This window comes from Rattus norvegicus, chromosome 4, assembly GCF_036323735.1.
Source record: "Rattus norvegicus strain BN/NHsdMcwi chromosome 4, GRCr8, whole genome shotgun sequence".
NCBI lineage: Eukaryota > Metazoa > Chordata > Mammalia > Rodentia > Muridae > Rattus > Rattus norvegicus.
The window spans coordinates 182,994,954-183,015,268 of NC_086022.1; the positions used below are offsets into that span (position 1 = coordinate 182,994,954).

Sequence of the window (20,315 nt, forward strand, 5' to 3'; positions counted from 1 at the left end):
AACTTGGAGAAGGTCATGGTTCTTCCATGTCAAAAGTTAATGAAATTGGGCTTCATTAATTTAGTCAAAGGACCCACTTCAGATTTCCTCCACAATTAATTTAGACATCATTCCTGGTTTTTAATTCTTCTTACAAGGAATGGTAAAAATTCAGTTTTGCCTTTCAGCCACAGTTCCAACACTGTCCTTGGCAGGTGCCTGTCTCTGTACTGAGTGCTGCCACATTCTTTTCCTGTTAGCTCTGCTATGACAGGATTGGGGGCTGTTCCCGCTAATAAAGCATGGACCCTTCACTTGGGCTTGCAGACACCCAATGGAAGCTTAACAACGTGAAAGTTGGACATCTCTGCCCTCTTTTCAGACTGTAACTTTGCTTCCTTAAACGTTAGGAAGCTCGGCTATGAACATAGACACATTAATCACACAAGGGGTGTCTCTTAAGGATATAAAATCACAGTGCATCTCAAAGGGAATAAGAGATAGCTTATTCCAGTAGGTAAATATGAACAACTGTGGCTAGGTCACATTTGTTTACCCCAAATAACATATTCCAAGATGGTAACAGTTTGGCGAAGTTTTCATACCAACATAACAAAGAAAGTCACAAATCAAAGCATTTTTCAAATACATTAGTAGAAAACTGAGGTAGGCAAATTACAGCAAAGTGGGGACATCTTCGCTATTGGCCTTAGATGCTGTTTGACAACAGGCTTGGCCTTTGTTACTGTGCACCAGTGGTCTGTTGGGACACTGCAAAAAAGGACTTATCTAATATCACAATGGATTTTAGGTAAAACACAGAGGTGAGTGATTAACTGTCACTCTGGAGACTAAACATAGCCCTAAATAATTTAGCCTTTGGATCTGTAACACTCAAGATGTCCACAGTCACCAAAGCTTTTAGTCCTCCAATCAGCCTTGTACCATATACAAAGATACAGCTTTTTACCCCCTAGGACTTCCATTCACAATGTCTAAATGATGTTAATGCAAGGTTAATTAGCCCTAACTGTTACTAGCTTTCCTCCTCCCTCTTCAAGACTGAAGAGTCATATCATATTTAACTGGGACACTGTTGTAAGCTCTGTATTATTAAAAGGCATTTATGGATGTTAATGGCATTATACGTTTAGCCTTAGTCTGTATGTAAAAAACAAAATAAAACCCACAGACTGGATAGTTTATGGAGGACAAAAATCTGTTTTCTACAATCATGGTGTCTGCAAAGACCAAGATCAGCACCAACACTGGCATGTGGTGATGTCCTGTGCTCTGGAGAGGTGAGCTCACCAGAGCCTCTTTTACAGAGGCATCAACAGTTAGGTGTTGTGGCTCATACCTTTAATCCCTGCACTCAAGAAACTGAGGCAGGAGGATTGCTGTGAGTCTGAGAGCCTGAACCATGTTATAAAACATGTCTAAGAAGCTCCAACAACTCCTGAGGACTCTACATCAGGAGTTAGCCAGCCAACTCCCCTAAACCTCCATCTTTTAATGCTTCCATAGTGTAAGGCTCACCTGAATCTGGGTGCTGGGAATCAAGTAAAATTAACATGAGATTGAACAGCAGATAAAGTGTTCGTGTGCTATTATCATAAGAACTACTGATACAAGAGTGAGATAAGATGTGGGTGTTAAATATCTTAATGAGCTTCCAACTCTCTTATGAATTGGAAATTAACTTGAAAAAACATAATAGCTTTTTACTGATGAGAATATTAAAATTTCCAAAATATGAATTTTTGAATAGATAGATGACGGTAGAGAGATGGCTTAGTAATTAAGAGCATGCTTTGCTCTTAAAGTGGACCCAAATCCTAGCACCCATGCCAGGCAATTTATAGCCACTTTTAACTTCAACTCCAAGAGATTCAAAGCCCTTTTCTGGCCTCTGTAGGCACCTGCACATTGCCCCTGACTCTCTGATATAAGGAGACAGACAGACAGACAGACAGACAGACAGACAGACAGACACGCACACACACACACACACACACACACACACACACTCACTCACAATATTAAGAATTTCTTCTGAAAGGGTCTATAACATGTTCTTATAGAACAGCACTTATGCATCAAAGAGCTTGTTGCTATCCATTCTGTTAGTTCCTGAGAGATCCTTGAGGTTGCCAGAACAGAGATCATCACTCCAGATAAAAGATCCAAACCACATGAACAGCCTCAGACCAGAATGGAGTTGTGTGATAGACTGCTCAATGCCTTCCTCTGATATCATGCGTTCTCTCCTGTGACCATGCATTCTTCTCTCTCACCACATACTCTGTTTCCCTTCATTTCCATCCATCCACACTGGTAGCACACCAGCTATATTAAGTGATCCGTGTGATGAGATCACAGTAACTTGCAAATATACACCACCTTTGCAGATAAACCCTAGGACTAACTAAAAAACCTACTGCAAACCACACTGTAATATTTTCTGAACCTTACTAAGAAACTTGTGACGGATACGGTTAAGCTATTAAGGAACATATAATATTAATACTGTCTGGGCAAACCAGCAAAATGTACTTTGGGTTACCATTTAGTGACTGTCTACCATATATCCTGACTCTGAGCATGTTCTGACAAGATGAACACTGTTAATATTTCTCTTTTGCAAGAGAAAATTGTGGCATTCATGGCCCAGTACTTTGTCCAAAGATCCCACAGGAAGTAAAAGATGGGAGGCAGAATACAAATCCAACTTGTACCTTTTCTATACACAGTCTGCTGCCCATCCAGTCACTGTCAGCAAAACTATCTCCATCTTCCTAAGATGCCTGAAGTTGGGATACATCCCTCTGGAGAACAAACATCAGGTACACATGCTGAGATGGATTCAAACTCAGACATAGCTGATCGATTCGGAAAGTGAAGAGAATGCCTACTACAACTTCATCATTATGAAAAGTAACAAGTTACTCACATAACAATATTCAATTTGACAGGGAAAGTACCAGGAACAGAGCCAGGCCTTAGAAGCACTACATGAAAGGAATAAATGCATTATCTAATATTTAAATAACAACTAATGCTTGCCAAGCACACAACAGGGGCCAGAAACTGCTCCCAACACATTACTCTGCATCTACATTCATATGATTAAGAAGCAAATGTTACTAGGGACACTGAGGCATTAAAAAGCAAACCAACCATCAGCAGAATCAGGATGTGAATCTGTGTCCTGGCCCCTAACCATCCCTATCTTACTACCCTGAAGGGCCACTGTTGTGCTTTCCACCCTGCCCCAAGAAGGCAGCACAAGATAAAGAGCTACAGATCAGAGAAAGAGTCAGTATGAGCTGGGAAAGGAAAGGAGCTACAAAGGAGAGGTGCTGCTTGGCCTGAGGCTGGAGAGATACTGAAGACATGAGTGTGGATGGTAAGAGGGGTCAAGAAGAAGTGCCTGAGGAGGATGAGCAAACAACAAATAGCTCAGCGAGGCAACAGCATTTGGTACACTCCTGAGAGTGTCCCAAAACTGAACCTAAAATCAGAATAAAGATGTTAAGATGGAGGTTCAAGGCCTGAAAGGTAGAAGTAGAATAGCATACATGATTGATGTTGACTTTGGCTCCCCTTTTGCTAGGCTTCCTCTGAGGCAGAGTGAACTTGCCTGGAAGATTTTGTCTCCTAGGCCTGTTTCATCCTTGCCTGTTGTTATACGAGGACCATGTCCACTAAGAACCTGCAGCAGGTTAGAGAAAGAAAAAAACTCTTTCTCTACTTCTCCCACATACCCAATGCTCATGGCTTCCTAGGAGTTTCAACATGATCAACACCTAGGCAATCCCTGGCCATTCTGCTGGTGGGAGAGGTTACTGGTCCCATCAGTGTCTGTGAGGTCTCTTTCGTTTGTGGTGTCTGTACAGATGAAGGTGAAGGTCAGGCTGGTCTACTTTGTCTGTCTTTCTCCTCCCTGCTTTTACAGTTGACCTAGCCCTGGGGTCTGTGTTACAGATCCCGTGTGCTTATATTTAGGACAGAGAGAGGAGAAAGTCTCACCCAATCATTACCAAGCCACCTTTTCCAATTTTGCTTTCAATTAGAGCTCCTCTGAGCCCTCCTCACCTCAACTCACATGCTCAACAGCAAACTCAAGGCCTTTCCCATGCCTTCATGTATTGAGTTCACTAGTAAGCTAAGTAGGACATTAGGCAGCTTGGGCTTCCCTGAGCAAGGCATGCCCTAGCTACATGGTAATCTACATGGTCTGCAGTCAACACAGATGTCTCAAGAAGCCCACACTACTTACAGAATGTGGAAGAGGTCAACTTAATCCCACCCATAATTCAATGGGCAAATACAGAAAGGATCTGCTGTCCACTGAGGTCTACCATTCCCAGCATTGTTGAAAGGGAAGAGAAGCAAAATAAAGTGTTTTCCTAGAAGCTAAAGATTTATTCAATCTTCATGGTACTGTACTCTGTGAATTCACTATGGGCACACAGGGCATGCAATGAATTGGATTGTGTACATGCAAGAATGCTGGCTGAGGAGGAGCCCACTGAGGTGGCCCACGCTGGTTCATCAGTCTGTGTGCTCAGATGTCAAGTGACTTACCTGAGAAAGGGGACCTTTTCCTAATTCACTCGAAACAAGCAAAAGGTGCCATGGACCTAAAATCATGTTGCACCCACGCCTGATGTTTTCAGCTTGCTCCTTTATGAAAAGATCCTTATAAGTAGCAGAGGCCCTGGTCTCTTAGTGGTTAATATTCCTTGTGTAGTAATGACTTTTACAGAGACTTGTTTAGTCTAGTTTTCATCCTCTTGGAAGCCACTTTCATTTGTTGAAGAAGCTAGTATCACATGTCACTAAATTTCCAGTCACTGGGCCATGAGTAAAGTTACCAAACAAAGAATAGCAGTTTTTCCCCCTCCAACAGGGGTGTTTCCCTTACACATTCAGTTCAATGGCTTTCCTTCCTGTCCTGTCCTTTCCTTTTTTCTTATGAGACACAATCTTTTTGTCTGGCTGGCCTAGAACTCATTTTGTAGACCAAACTAACCTTGAACTCAAGAGACCTACCTGCCTCTGCCTCTGGATGCTAAACTTAAAGGCATGAGCCACCACACCCAGGCAGCTCAATTTACTGAGTCACACTCAAGTATAATTTTCTAAGCACGTAAACTGCTATGCTACCTTTATAAGCCCTGCTGGTTGCAAGGTCTGATTTTCAGCAAATGTATTCTCCCTATTCTAAATTGCACAAAACTGTCTTCTGAACGTTATCCACAGGTTTATACACATGGGGTTGGACTGTCCTCAAAAATGGCAACTAGTCCAATCTGCTCAGCAATTATCTGGAGTTGTATATATACGATATCCTGAATATCAGATTATTTACGTTATGATTCATAATAGCAAAGTTACGGTTATGAAGTAGCAACAAAAATAATTTTATAGTGGGGGCGTTGCCGCATTAGGAAGGTTTGAGAGTCACTGGGATGGTGGGTGTCTTAAAGAAGACACAAACAAAATGCGTTTACGAAATAGTACTAAGGGGCTGTTTAGATGGCGTAAAATGGTAAGAGGGCACGGTGCCTCTAAACATGCGGACCTAACTCCAGCTCCCAGGCCCTACTCGCTAGAAGAGAACAAACTCCCAGGAATCATTCTTACAGGCACGCACAGCACGCACGTACACGTATAGGCACACACGCAAGCACGCATACGCATGCTCGTACCACTCATGCGCACACACAGACTAAGGGACTAAATGTAATAAAATTAGTATAAAATACGTATTCAAGTGAGTTTTCTTGATCTTACTGACTGCATTCTCCCTGAAGGCAGGTAGCTTGCCTTGCTCCTCATCAAGAGTTCAGGCAGAAAAGCTCCTTTACTCAGAGCCCTGTCAGCGCCGCTCCTCCAGATGGCGCTAGGAAGTTCCGCCCACTGGAAAGGACCCGGATGGGCGGGGTTTCTCAATTGCGCGCGCAGCTCTCCTCACTCGCTTGTGCTCTGGGAAGGAGAAGGGTGTGTTTCCGCTTGCTGCTCCGCCATGGCTCGCGGTCCCAAGAAACACCTGAAGCGTGTGGCGGCCCCACGTCACTGGATGCTGGACAAACTGACCGGCGTGTTCGCGCCCCGGCCATCTGCCGGCCCGCACCGCCTGCGGGAGTGCCTGCCGCTCGCCATCTTCCTGAGGAATAGGCTCAAGTACGCTCTGACCGGCGATGAGGTGAAGAAGATCTGCATGCAGCGCCTCATTAAGGTCGACGGCAAGGTCAGAACCGATGTGGCCTACCCAGCTGGCTTCATGGATGTCATCAGCATAGACAAGAGCGGTGAGAACTTCCGCCTGGTCTACGACACCAAGGGCCGCTTCGCGGTGCACCGCATCACGCCCGAGGAGGCCAAGTACAAGCTGTGCAAGGTGAGGAAGGTCTTCGTGGGTACCAAGGGCATCCCGCACCTCGTGACGCACGACGCGCGAACCATCCGCTACCCTGACCCGCTCATCAAGGTCAACGACACCGTGCAGATCTCGCTAGACAGCGGCAAAATCACCGATGCCATCAAGTTTGATACCGGCAACCTGTGCATGGTAACCGGAGGCGCCAACCTGGGCCGCATCGGCATCATCACCAACCGCGAGCGCCATCCTGGCTCCTTTGACGTGGTCCATGTGAAAGATGCCAACGGCAATGGCTTCGCCACCCGCCTCTCCAACATCTTCGTGATCGGGAAGGGCAACAAGCCGTGGATCTCCCTTCCTCGAGGAAAAGGAATCCGCCTCACCATCGCCGAAGAGAGAGACAAGAGGCTCGCAGCCAAGCAGAGCGGGTGAAGTGGACTCTGAGGGACGTTGGGGGGAAGGGGCGTTTAAATTTGTTTATACTTCAAGTTAAGCAGCCTGTTGAATTAAAAAAGCAAGTTTCTTTCTGGTTGCCTATGTTTCTTCCCGTGCCACACTGTACCATAATGGGGGAACCACCCAGACGTTTGTTCACCTCATTTTTAAAAGAGATGGGTATGTTCAAGGTTTGGTTAGTTAACCTTGCCGATAACTGAACCAGTGGAACTTCTTTGTTTCTTTTAATGTGCTAGGTTTAGGATTCAGTATCCATAGGTCAATGAAATTAGTAAAAAAACTTAAGTCTTAGACGTCAGCTTCTCCCCTTCTCAGGAGAAGAAGAGGAGGAGATGGGTGGGGGAAGCTTGGAGAAGAGGGGAATGATATTGGGACGCAAAGTAATTATTAAATAAATATAAAAATAAATAAAAGCCTCTTTAACATCCAAAAACTTAAAGTTATGAGGTATTAAAAATGGGATTGCTGTTCTAACTCCCAGGAAAGTAATTTAACAAAAATGCTGAAACGTCACATCTAATTTAGAAAATTGTAGTTCATTACCAGGGTATTTCTGTAAAACAAAACGTAACTATAGTTTTCTCTTTTAGAAGTAGCAAATTAAACACAACAAAACACTAAAGCAAGAGTTGCAAAAAAAAAAAAAACCAATAAAACAGTAAGAAAGGATTCAGTTGCTTTATAGTGCAGTTTATAAGCAAAAGTGAAAATAGTTTTGTTTTTTCAAGACATGGCTTGGTGTACCTTCCTGTCTTGGACTTTGCTTTGCAGACTAGGCTGGCCTTGAACTCAGAAAGATCATCCTGCCTCTGCCTCTCAAAAGTGCTGGGATTTTAGGTGTATGCTGCCACCACCTGGCAGATTTACTGGCATTTTAATGTCTTCGAGTCAGAAAAGTTAAATAATAGATTAACAGTTTTGCCTTTTTGCTGCCAAAAGACATCTTCCAGAACAGTTTTACTAGTATTGATTAGAGAAGGAATACTTGAGTTTCAGAGGTTTGTGAACTCCCGGTTAAAGGTAAGGGTTTTTTGTTGTCTTCTTTCATTTTAGAGGATTTTTAGTGAATACTGTACACAACCAAGGATGCAGGTGCCCCCAGAGGCCAGAGGTTGGTAGATCCTTCTGAACCTGGGGTAAAAAGCATTTGTGACCTACCTGATCTGTGAACGCTTAGAACAAACTTGGGACCACTGCAAAGAACTGCATGTTAACCACTGTGCCCCAAAGATAAGGATTTCATTTGCAGAAAGATGGCTTTTGCTTTTTAATTCTACATGAGAGTCCCTTTAAATGAACTGGAATCTCATTAATTTGCTAATGTTTAAACACCCAAACCAAGGTCATTGGTAAATGTTTCAAGATACACTGATCAGCTTTAGTGTGGGCTGCAGGTACAGCTGGGTGGTGGAGTGCCTTAGCACACAATATGAATGGGCTTTTGTTTACCAGCACGCATGTGCAACATCTGTTTGCCAGGATGATTCCTTGGAACTGGAGTTAAAGATGGTTATTAGGAAATGGACCTGGGTCCTCTGCAAGAACCACGAGTGCTCTTAAACAGAGCGGTTTCTCCAGCTCAGGGGAAGGTTTGTGTCAATCCTTACAAGTGAAAAACAGGATAGCCTGGGAATCAGTCCCCTGTGTCTACTATGTGGGTACTGGGAGTCAAACTTGAGTCATTAATATTTATCTGCAGAGTCACTTGCTAGCCCTATCCTAGATGGTTTCAATTGCTAGCACCATAAAAATAATCTCTAACGGCAGACAGATCTGGATTCGAATACAGGCTGCTTCCACCTAGGTTTGAGCTGCAGGTTGTAGCGAGAATGGGAACAAAACATAGTAAGCCTGAATGTGCAAGCACACACAGTCGGTTAGCACTGTATTCTAAAAATCACTACAAATGGTCGTAGTGGATACGCCGAACTTTTTCTACTCAATAGTAACAGAAGAGCTTGTTTCAGACATGCTATTCTGTGTTCAATAAATCGTAAAAGATTTTTGTTTTGAGACACGATCTCCCTAGCCCTGGAAGGTCTTAAGCTTCCTGTATAGCCAAGGATACCTTGAACTTCTGATTCCTGTCTGCTCAAATTACAGGTGTATTCCCATCAGACCAGGTTTGGAGTGCTGAGGACAGAAACCACGGCTTCCCGAATGCTAGGCAAGCATTTTTACCAGCAGAGTTGCATCGCTAGCTCATAACTGACTTTATGCCCCAGAACATGGACCTTTAGGCTTCATTTAAATTAGAGAAAAGTAAATCAAGTTTTTCTTATCTAATACAGCACCCAAACCTAGGTCCCAAGGGTATTTTTACTCAAATAATATACATGAAATATGCATGCTTTGAATGGTTTAGAGATAGCATCTTGGTCTGTGGACCAGGCTAATCTCAGAGATCCACCTGCCTCTGCCTTCCCAGTGCTAGGATCAAAGGCGTGAGCCACAGATCCTCTGCTCTTTAACTTTAAATTTTTTAATAAAGTACACGGAGCAGCATACTGAGAGTCACAGGTTTGGCTGTTCCTCCACCCCCACGGGCATGCGCAATCATGTGCGCATGCGTGTAGAAACAGCCACGCTCTTCTTTGAAACAGGGCTTCTCAATCAAACCCAGAGCTCATTGATCTTGCCAGTCTTTCCTGTCCTGTTTCTCTGAGGATCCGGTCTCAGTTTCCCAAGGCTAGAATTACATAGAACTGACAAGCACACCCAGCATTCCTCAGGATCTGAACTCCTGTCCTAACTCTTTCACAGGAAGAGCTTAGATCACTCTGCTACTTCCTGGCCCAGACGCTGGAGTTTGTTTTTAATGCTTCCCCAAACATCCAGGACTTTAGAATGCCAAGTCAGGATGTTTGCAGGGACATTACCTTCAGAATTGCTGAGTGATTGCAGCGATCCCACGCTCTTGAAGCTATTCTTATCCAGTGCTATGAGTGGGATTAAGCTTCAAGAATGCTCACGGTTCAACTGCACTGTTGTCTGGAACATATTAATTATGGGGTGGAACACTGCATAGTTAACCAAGCCCTTTATTTGAGCACATCTGCACCCCCAGTATCACACCCACACCTGTTTCTGCTGACCTTAATTGGTATCCAGTCTGTGTTGTGGTGAAACCCTAAGTGGCATTTGAAACGAAGCCCTTTTGGCATTAAGTATCATTTGTAGAAAACAAATAAATAATTAAAATAAATAAATAAATAATTCCCTGTTCACTGTGGAGGCTCTTAGAGCATTTTTGTAATACCTAGTGAAAGGGGAGGGGGACTTCCTAGTAAATTCAGGGGAATGTAACGGACTCTGAGGACTGAGTGAGCACCATAAGCCCAACATTCTAGGATTTAAATATATGGCTTTTCTTATGAGATGAGATGGGAGGAAAACATGTAATTCGAGTCTCAAAATAGCCTATACCAAGCACCAGGCATTGTATGAGATGGAATCTCTATTTATTTATAAACTCAATTACTAAGGCATATTGCTTCAGCATCTTATATATGAAGTGTGACAATAAAGAAATGAGATCAGGCTTTTTGTTGTTTGGCTCATAAACTGGCACTGATGGAATTTTCAAAATAAGAGTTTCTAAACAATATTAACGAACGGAGGATGAGTGGACCAAGTTTATAGTCAAGACCATTGCCAAAGATAAGAGTCCTCTTACTGTATGGCTCTGATTTCTGTACTGAAACCAGTCCTAGTCTTTGATCTGCATAGCTTACATATGTTAACATATGATATAGATTCAAATGTGAGGAACATATATACCCCCCTTTTTTTTATAGTTTTGTAAATCCTGAGAGCCATAGTCCAGTGGCTCAATTTCTGGTATAGAATAGGAAAGTCCTTCAAATATAAATATGTTATCTGACTGCACACGAGGTGGGGAGAATGCCATCCTTTGAGACTAGGATTAAACAATTGTGGCTGGAGAATGGGTTCAGGAGTGATTTATGGTCTCCCATGGAGATCAGTTCCAAGCACCTGTTTAGGGCTGTTATAACTGCATCTAATTCCATTCCCAGGGGACTTGAAATCCTCTTCCGGTCTAAGATGGTCTAAGATCTCATCCATCTTTATTTCTTCTTTCTCTCTCCTCCCTCCCTTCCCCTTCCCCCTTCTTCTTTCTCTTCATGACTTTTTCTTTCCCTTCATTGTTTTTATGGTACAGAGGGTAGGATATGCAGGGCAACCATTTTGCCTATGAGCTTTATCTCCAGCCCTACTTTTGCATTTAAAAAAGTCTTATTTGACAGTATTCTGAAGTACATGTACACACACATATATACATACACATATATACACACACATACACTCATGTACATGCACACACATGCATACACTGTATTCAGCCCCCAATCCCTTCTCTCCCCAACTCTCTTTTATATTTTGTATTTTGAGACAGGGTTTTACTAGGTTGTTCAGGGTATCCTTGAACACACTGTAGCCATGCTGGTCTTGAATTTTTGATCCTTCTTAGCTTCCTGAGACACTGGGATTGCAGGCCTGTATCTATTCTATAAATAGAAGTCTATTTCTATGCACCCCAGATAGAGAGGGACAAATAGGCCAAACAAATGATCCTAAGTGTAAGTAGATGAACCAGTGAGTCTGTGGGGCTGATTTACTGGAGGAATATGGGTGGAGTCACAGGAGCATAGGCAGCTACACCATCAAGGTGTCTCCCTATGTAGAACTGTCAGCTGCTTACACATCATGGGAAGGAGCCCAGGCACCAGGTGTTGTGCTCTTTTACTTCTGGGAGGGAGTGTTAATGAGCCCAGTGTAGCCAGAGTCTCCGTGTGGGTAAATGGGGTTCTGCAACACAACTCTTATTAGCCTCAGCTCGAAGAACTATCCATCCCAAGCAAGCGCTGTGAGGTGAGCCGGTAAGCAGGCACCTGATGTCATTACTCTGGACACAGAGCTTCCAAACCAACCATTGTCACCGTCTCACCAGTGTGGCTATTAAGAATGTGAGCTGCCTTCGAGCACCGCATGTATTCCTTTTAATAAGGTGCCTTCCTCCTGCCCGCTCACACCTCACATCTCCTTTATTCTTATTTCTTTCCCTCAGTATCTTCATTATTTCACTTCTCAGTTCTTCCTACTGCCTCGCCTCTTCTGGTATGCTATATACCGTTCTTGGTTAAGGGAATAAAGAACAAACATCAGTGTGCATACCTACACACACATACTTGAGTCAAGGAGTGACAATGAGCTAACAATGGAAGTCTATCTGGATGACTTAAAAGGACCCAGTCAGTATCATCACTCATTAGAAGAAGTGAGAAACCACTTGGCGTCCACGAGGCTGTCTGGAACAGATAAATAAGTGAATAAGTAAATAAATGACCACAGGAGCACCGTTCAAGATGGGAGTGAGTGAGCTTTATATGTTGGGATTTGTTAACTGCTATATCCAGCTTGGAAGAATTTGGGGGTGAAGGAAGACCTCAGTATATAATTCAGCTCTGTCTCTCTTAGGTACTTGGGCATCCTTCTGAAGAAGAAAAAGTTAAGACTCTATTCTGGAATGGATAGAGCAGTGTTATCCATGATACTCCAGGAGTCTAGTTTCTGAACATGGGTGAGTACCATTTGCTGGAAAAAAAAAAAAGCAAGTATTTCTAGTGCTTTGTATAAACCTCCAAAATACCAGATTGCATTAAAGAAACCGAGTACAGAAAATCAAGTCCTTTCTCATTCAATTTCTGTGAAGTGTCTAGAAAAAGCAAATTCATAAAGACAAGCAGATGCTGGTTGCCTTGGGCTGGAGTTGGGAGTGGGAATGATTGCTCATGTTGAGATGGTTCTATTAGTGGTGAAGTGTGGAGAGACTGGGTTGCAGAAGGGATCCCATAGTTCTGTAGATCCATTAACAACGTTACCTTGTATCTTTAAGATGAATGGACAAAATAAATTATCTTCACCGAACCTTAAAAATACTTCATTAGTCTCATTTCTGCATGAGAGGGATATATACTAGGACCAGTTCACCAGCTAGCTTCCATTGTAAAACTAGAGAAATATTTTCATGTAAAAATTCAGACTGCCTGGGATAAAACCAGATTATTAAAATGCCCAGGTCCATTCATAGCATTTTAGATGTTCTAGTTTTGCTCTCTAGGCATTTGTAGAAAAGACATATATCCTTGAGATATATCCTTCATGCAGTATACTTCAGAATATATATATGTATATATGTATATATGTATATATGTATATATGTATATATGTATATATGTATATATATGTATATTAATAGGTGTGTCAAGAGTAGCTTGCTTTACATGTTTTCCCTCCAACGCAAACACTGCTTGTGACCTGTGTAGCCTGCATTGTTATAATAAACACTGGTCTTACAACCTTTGCTAACAGACTACACTGGATGGCAGTGGCCAACCTCATGTCTACATGCTACCTCTAGGCATACGTCACGGATGCACTAAGTAAGCGGCTAACACAAATTTATTCTTATTATTTCTGTGCTCTGTGTGCATTAAGTTCTGCAACAAATTCCCACAAACATAACAGCTTAAAGCTACTCCAGTTTGTTTTCCCTCATTTCCAGAAGGTAAGCTGTTACTAGGCCTCTGCTCCTTCTGAAAGTCTAGGCAAGCCGCCCCTCCCCCCCACCCAGTGCCTTCCAGATCCTGGTGACACCAGCACATTCTTCTTCTGCGAGGCAGCAGTCACTCCAGCCTCTCCCTCTATCTGTGTACTGACTTCTCTCTGCATCTGTCTTCCAAGGTCACAGGATAGTCCTGAGGAGCAGTATGTACCTCAGGTAATCCAGGACAGGAGTACTCTCTCATTCACAGGTCCTCAGATTCGCTGGAGGATGGATATTCAGCGAGCTGCCCCTTAATCCACTACACTGTATAAACAAAATCCATTTAAAAATATTTCAAAAGGCCTGAGAAGACGCATATCAAAAAGAAAATAATTGGTCTGGAGACGTGGCTCAGAGGTACAGCTTCTGCTTAGCCTTCGTTTGTTGGATCTCTGGCACGCAAATAAAAATAAAGTTAAAAAAAGATAAAGCGGTGTTTCTGCCTTGCCGATTTATCTCTGACTGGGAAATGGCTTTCTTTTCGGAAACCTAAGCCTTTCCAACCTGAATTATGCCGGAAGGTTTCATGATGGATTTGAGTATGGCCCATTGAGAAAATAGGAAGCAACCTTTTCCATGACTGAAATAAACAATTTACGGAGGTGTGAGGGGGTTCGCTTCCTCCTGTGCTGTCTGCCTTTCCCCATCTCTCTGTGACTGATGGCAGTTATTTTCCAGGACTCCTGTTTCTCTCCAGTGATGTTTTTCCAGAGGAGGTGTGTTTGCATAAACCTCAGGCTGGAGTAAAGTGCTGTAATGAACTGTGACAGTATGAAGTCGGCCCTTCTTTATCACAGCCTTCAGTACTGAAGTATCATCATCTCTGTCACGACACGGTGCATCATGGGGAAAAGACAGAAGGGGCCACACAGAGCTGGCTCAGAGCCTCTGCAGAGTATGGGAAAATAGAGTGGTTCTGCTGCTTCAATGCCTCGGAATAAACGACTAGAATAAAATAATGTGTTTGTGTGTGTTTAAAAAACGAGGGCAAATGGGAAAGATGTATAGCTTCTGAAACCTAAAAACTCAAACTGTCCTGTCGGAGCCCCACCAGCACCGGGGCACGCCCTTTGTCATTATCAACATTTAGTGACACGCCAAGAAATCGGAGGACGATTAAAAGAAATGTTTTGACTTGCCAAGATCTGAGGTCACCTCATTCACCCCAATGAAACCCCTTTCCCACACTCTGCCAGTGCTCTGCACAGAAGGAAACCTTCAAACACAATTTCTAAGCAAACGGAAGGACAGAGCGGGGTGTCTGTATTCTTCTGCGCGTGTGCGTGCGTCCTCGATTTTCAAAGGTGAGTGAGCGTGTTACAGGTCCCAGGTTTACATGATTCCGGTGATGTGCCACTGAGTACTGAGGAGCAAGATCTATGTGAACCTAGGAATCAGCATCAACTTAAAACCTACAGTTGTGAGGGGCTGGGGATTTAGCTCAGTGGTAGAGTGCTTGCCTAGCAAGCGCAAGGCCCTGGGTTCGGTCCTCAGCTCGGGAGGGGGGGCGGGGGGAGACAAAATAACAAAACCTACAGTTGTTGCTGGTTTTGTTTCTTAAAAAAAAAAAGGATTTTAAAATCAAGGCTTATTGGCTCCTGGGGGGAGACAAAATAACAAAACCTACAGTTGTTGCTGGTTTTGTTTCTTAAAAAAAAAAAAGATTTTAAAATCAAGGCTTATTGGTGCTTTATCAAGCTATGCTATTAAGTTTTTAAACTTTACAGGATGGATAGCATTTGTGAAGCTGAGCTTCAACCTTAGCACTGAGGGAAAAAAATAACGAAAACATGTCAATGTGTTTTCTTGGGACTATTAACATGTTACACTGGGCTGTTAACAAATATCGGGGAGAAATATGACTACAAAGGAGGTATTAGAATTAAGAAAATATTAAGGAAAAAACCTGATATATGCAAGAGGCATTCCATATGAATTAGTGCTATTTTTAAAAGTAAAAATTTCCTTTTTTATTTATAATTCACACTCAAAGTATAAAGAACTTAGTTCATCACCAACAAATGGCACAGGAGACATATTATTTTAATAGAAAAGCAAAATGAATGGGTATAAAGGCTTTGGAACATGAAGGTCTACAGAAACATCGCCTTGAAAATCCTCCTCACTCATTTTAGAATCCTTCGCTTGTCCATGTGTGGCCTAGACTGTGAATTTCTATATCAGGAGAAAGGAAGTCCTACAGATTGAATCTGGCCTGCTGCTCATTTTTATAAATAACATTTTATTGGGATGCCAAAAAAGTAGAAGTGTAAACTCCCAGGACAGTGGGAGGCCTTACTAACATTACTGCCTCAGAGCTCTAAACTGTCACCTCTGACCTCCGCATCTCAGGGGACCACCCAGGCCCCTACATGGAGCACCACTTTGGCTGAGTCTTGAGGATGACTGGGCAAACTTCTTGAGGAAGTTGAGGGGCCTGGTTGTCACTAGGGACCCCTCTGAAGATTGTAGCCAGTAGTTCCAGCTGTGTTTTCTGCTTCCTATTTATGGTCATGTCCACAAGCCCCCACTGCTGGACTTGGTGGCTCGCTTTGCCTTCTCACAATGGACTGTGATTCTCTGGAATTGTGATCCAAAATAAATCTTTTCCTTTCTTACCCTGTTTCCATTAGGTTTTTTGTCACAGGGATAAGAACTAGTTGCCATATGGCAGATTCTCATATGTTTGCCAGATAAATGAAAAGATAAATGCCAGATAAAAGAAAGGATGCTGTCACAGACCAACTTTGAATATATTTCCTTTCCTCTTGTTGACTTCTGCTTCTTCCCTTCCAGCCACTGACACTCCATGATGGTTTGTATATGCTTGGCCCAGGGAGTGGCACTATTAAAGTGTAGCTTTGTTGGAGTAGGTATGTCACTGTGGGTGTGGGCTTTAAGACCCTCAGTCCTAGCAGCCTTCAGATGAAGATGTAGAACTCTCAGCTCCTCCTGCACCATGCCTGCCTGGATGCTGCCATGTTCCCACCTTGATGATAACAGACTGAACCTCTGAACCTGTAAGCCATCGCAATTAAATGTCCTTTATAAGAGTTGCCTTGGTCATGGTGTCTGTTCACTAAACTCTAACTAAGACGCCCCTTCATTTCCCTTCCCAGGAACATGCCTCTGCCTCAGATGCGCCTCCTTGAGGGTTCTAGGTGACCATGACGGGATCCTCCCACAAGTCTTCAGGAACAGCCACAATGATGGGGATTGGAAGGTTATTTTCTAATAGTGTCTAGTACCTAAAGTAACAATCTTAGTAAGTGACCTATGCCTCAGTCTGAGTCCTCCAGAGAAGCAGAACCCACACAGTCTCCGTACATGCACAGAAGTGTCTGTATTATAAGAATTTTAGTCATGAGGAGACTCTTGACTGTCAATGCTCCAATTTACCTCTGACGAAGGGAGAGTAGATAAATTCAACTTCCGCTACCTGGGGAATTCCTTCTTTTGTTCTATTCAGACTCTTTAACTGCCTGGGCAAGGGCCATTCATGAGAGCAAGAACAATCTGCTTGACTGAGCACTCACTGTTTTAAATATTCAGCTCGCACCCAAATGCCCTCAACAAGCAACATTTAGAATATTGGGCAAAACTTCTGAGTACACTCAGTCCAGTCAAGGCATGCCCAAAAGAGATGCCACACTTGAATGGATACAAAGTGTCTTCCAAAAGGCTCCTGTAGGTTTGGTCCCCAGAGAGTGATGCTACTTCTGAAAGGTGATTGGACAATGACGTGGGCCATGGAGACCATGTATCTCATCCTCTGACCTCTTCCTTCATCTGCTTCCCAGATCCCATGAGGCGAGCATCTGTTCTGCTGTGCGTCTACCAATGTTCTGCCTCATTACATGCACAGGACCCAATGATGCCAAGAAAGCATGGGCTCACATCTCTGAATCTGCAACCTCAGGTGAGTCCTTCCTGTTTTTAATTGCTTTACATAGGGCAGTGAGATGGCTCGTCGAGTAAAGGCTCTCGAGGCCAAACCCGACCACCGGAGAGCAATCCCTGGGGCCCACGTGGTGGAAGGAAAGAACATAGGCTTATCCTCTGAGTGCCATATATACACTGGCATGTGTGCATGTAATGTGCGCACATGTGTGCACACATGCACAAATGTGTAAATAAATAAAAATATAGTAAAATCTTAAAATTAAAGTTATCGGACATACCTAGTACTGGGTCTCCTCACAGCAATGTCTGAGAGTAAATGTCCTGTAATTCTCATGCTTTGAATCTTTGAGAACAAAGGGCGTTTCACTATTCCGTCCTTTCAGGTGACGATTTAAATGGCTTCTGTGAGTTACAGTTCAGACTCTGTATTCTTGCCTGAGGCTGACAGTAGGAGCTGGGGGTGTAGCTGAGTTGATAGAGGCCCTGCTCCCCAGCACAACATAAACCTGACATGGTGTGTGGGCCGCAATCCAACCCTCCTAAACTAGAAGTAGGAGAATCAGAAATGCAAGGCCATCCTTGGCTACACAGTGACTCTGAGGCCTGCCTGGGCTACGTGAGAAAAAGAGCAACAAAAAGAAAACCAAAATCCTCTGGCGTTATACATTATTATGTCACTAGATCTAGATCAACCCTCCCTCATCTTGCATGAGCACAAACGGGTGTTCAGGATGCTATTATACAACCCTGAGTATCTGTTACAGATCCTTGGGCTCCAACTCCTGCTTTTAAAGCCAAGAGGTAAACAGGGAAAGAGAGAGTTAACTCTCACTAGTGGGAACCAGCCCTGTACTCCCCAGCTGTGAACAATCAGGCTTGTCAGATTCCCTCCAGGAAACTCCTGCCGCTTTATTGGGATGAATGGGAAACAGGATTTTGACTTTCTGATAGGCTATAAATCCACCACCAAGACTGCTAAGGACCGGCTGGGCTTACCTATACAAGCTGCATCTTTAATTACGGACCCCACAAGATGTAGAGCTCAGGAATGCCCCACTGTGTTCTAAGCAGAGCCGGAGGCCCACAGGATAATGACCAAGGGTTCCATCTTTTAAAAGCACAGAGAAAGGCAAGAGCAGCCAGGCAGTGAGAGGCCCTGGGCACCCTGGTGTATCAACCTGCAGGTAGCAGTGTGCCCAGAAAGGGGCTGAGTACCCTGGTGTGTCAGTTTGGAAATAATTTGCTTATGCATAGTTCTTCCTCATGGTGAGTCTCAATTTTGTAGCTCTGAATTTTAGGTCTAATTTTACATTTATCTTTGGTATAAAAATGAATAATGCAGCCAGGCATAGTGGTGTGCACTTTTAATCCCAGCACTTAGGAGGCAGGGACAGGCCGATCTCTGTGAGTTTGAGGCCAGCCTGGTTGACACAAGGATACATAATGAGACTTTAATTGGTTAATTTTGAGAAAGGAGGGGGGGGATGAAAAAAATCCAGTTCTGAGAAAATTATGTTTTGACACCTCTTTCTTTTTTATAATCTAGGGGTGTGTGTGTGTGTGTGTGTGTGTGTGTAAGGTATGTATGTATGTGTATGTATGTATGTATATATGAATGGATGTATATATGTAAAATATATGTGTATGTATGTATGGTATGTATGTGTGCATGTAAGGTATGTATTATGTGTGTGTATGGTATGTATGTATGTGTGTATGTAAGGTATGTATTATGTGTGTGTGTGTATGTACATAAGATATGTATATATTTAAGAATGAATGAATGAGTGAGGGGGCATATGTGTATAATACATGTGTGTGATAGTCAGAGGACAACTTAGGGAAGTAAGTTCTTTCTTTATATCATGTGGGATCAAACTTGGGTCTTCAGACTTGGCACAAGTGCTTTTGCTGGTTGGGCCTGCCTGAATTTTGGTCCACCTTATGGGAAGAAAAATATTAAATTACAAAAAGGAATATGGACGGAGACATAGTTCTGCAGGTAAAGTTCTGACTGGGCATGGTGATGCATGCAGGTGATTCTGGCACAGGAAAGGCAGAGACAAGATTCCCATGACTCATTGGGCCAGCCAGTTTAGCCAATTGCCAACCCTTGGGTTCCAAATGGGAAACCTGTCTCAAAACCTAAGGAGTACAGCTCTGGAGGAGCAACAACCAGGGTTGACCCAGTCTGGTTCCCAGGCACACATGCACACAAAGTAAGATACGACATGATAAAATAAAAAAGTACCAGATAGGCAGAACCATGGTCTACAACTGTGTTCCATGTCCTTTGTGAGAGCTAGAGATTGCATTGAAACAAAAGTTGAAATAAGATGGAGACAAAAGTTTCAGAATTATATATGCAAAATGTGTTTTTTTTAAACTGGTCAAAAAATCTTCTCTGGCTAATAAAATGCTTTCATAGCACATGCAGTGAAATAAGTTTTAATTGGCGAAATATCAGCCCAAACTATTTCCAGCTGTCCACCAGGTGGTATAGAGCCCCCTCCTATAAGAAACCCACATTTCTATTCTGTGACGCTCTTAACTGTGTTTGACAGCATTTTACTTGGTCTCTTAAAATTCAGCTGGCTCCTTAACCCCCTTGTCAAACAAGGACTGTGAAGAGGATTATGTGTGTTGGAAGAAAACCTGACGTTTTTTGTAGTTGTAGATTTTCATAAGAACATAGCTTATAGATAGGCTACAGAGATGTGGCTCAGTGGTTAAAAGCATTTGCCACTCTTGCAAGAGAACCTGGGTTTAGTTCCCAGCACCCACGTCAGGCAGCTTACAATCACAGGTAACTCCTGTTCCTCAGGGAATCCAGTGGCCCTGTCTGGTACAGTGATTTACGTGTATACCAGGCTCACACACGTGAATCATATATGTGCTCACACACCTAAAGAAAATCTCTAAAAGTGCCTAGAGAGATACCCAAATAATCATGGAACA

General features: G+C 43.1%; 2 protein-coding genes across 7 annotated transcripts in view; one reads left to right on the plus strand and one right to left on the minus strand.

The window, feature by feature from the left end:
* The window catches only part of Tmtc1 (transmembrane O-mannosyltransferase targeting cadherins 1), a 215,059-nt gene that overhangs the window by 120,604 nt on the left and 74,140 nt on the right, over positions 1 to 20,315 (minus strand). The window lies entirely within an intron of this gene.
* On the plus strand, positions 5,960 to 6,893 carry Rps4y2 (ribosomal protein S4, Y-linked 2). Its single transcript, NM_001109612.1, has one exon. It carries the CDS (start codon positions 6,014 to 6,016, stop codon positions 6,800 to 6,802), a length of 789 nt encoding a protein of 262 aa, NP_001103082.1. The 5' UTR covers positions 5,960 to 6,013; the 3' UTR covers positions 6,803 to 6,893.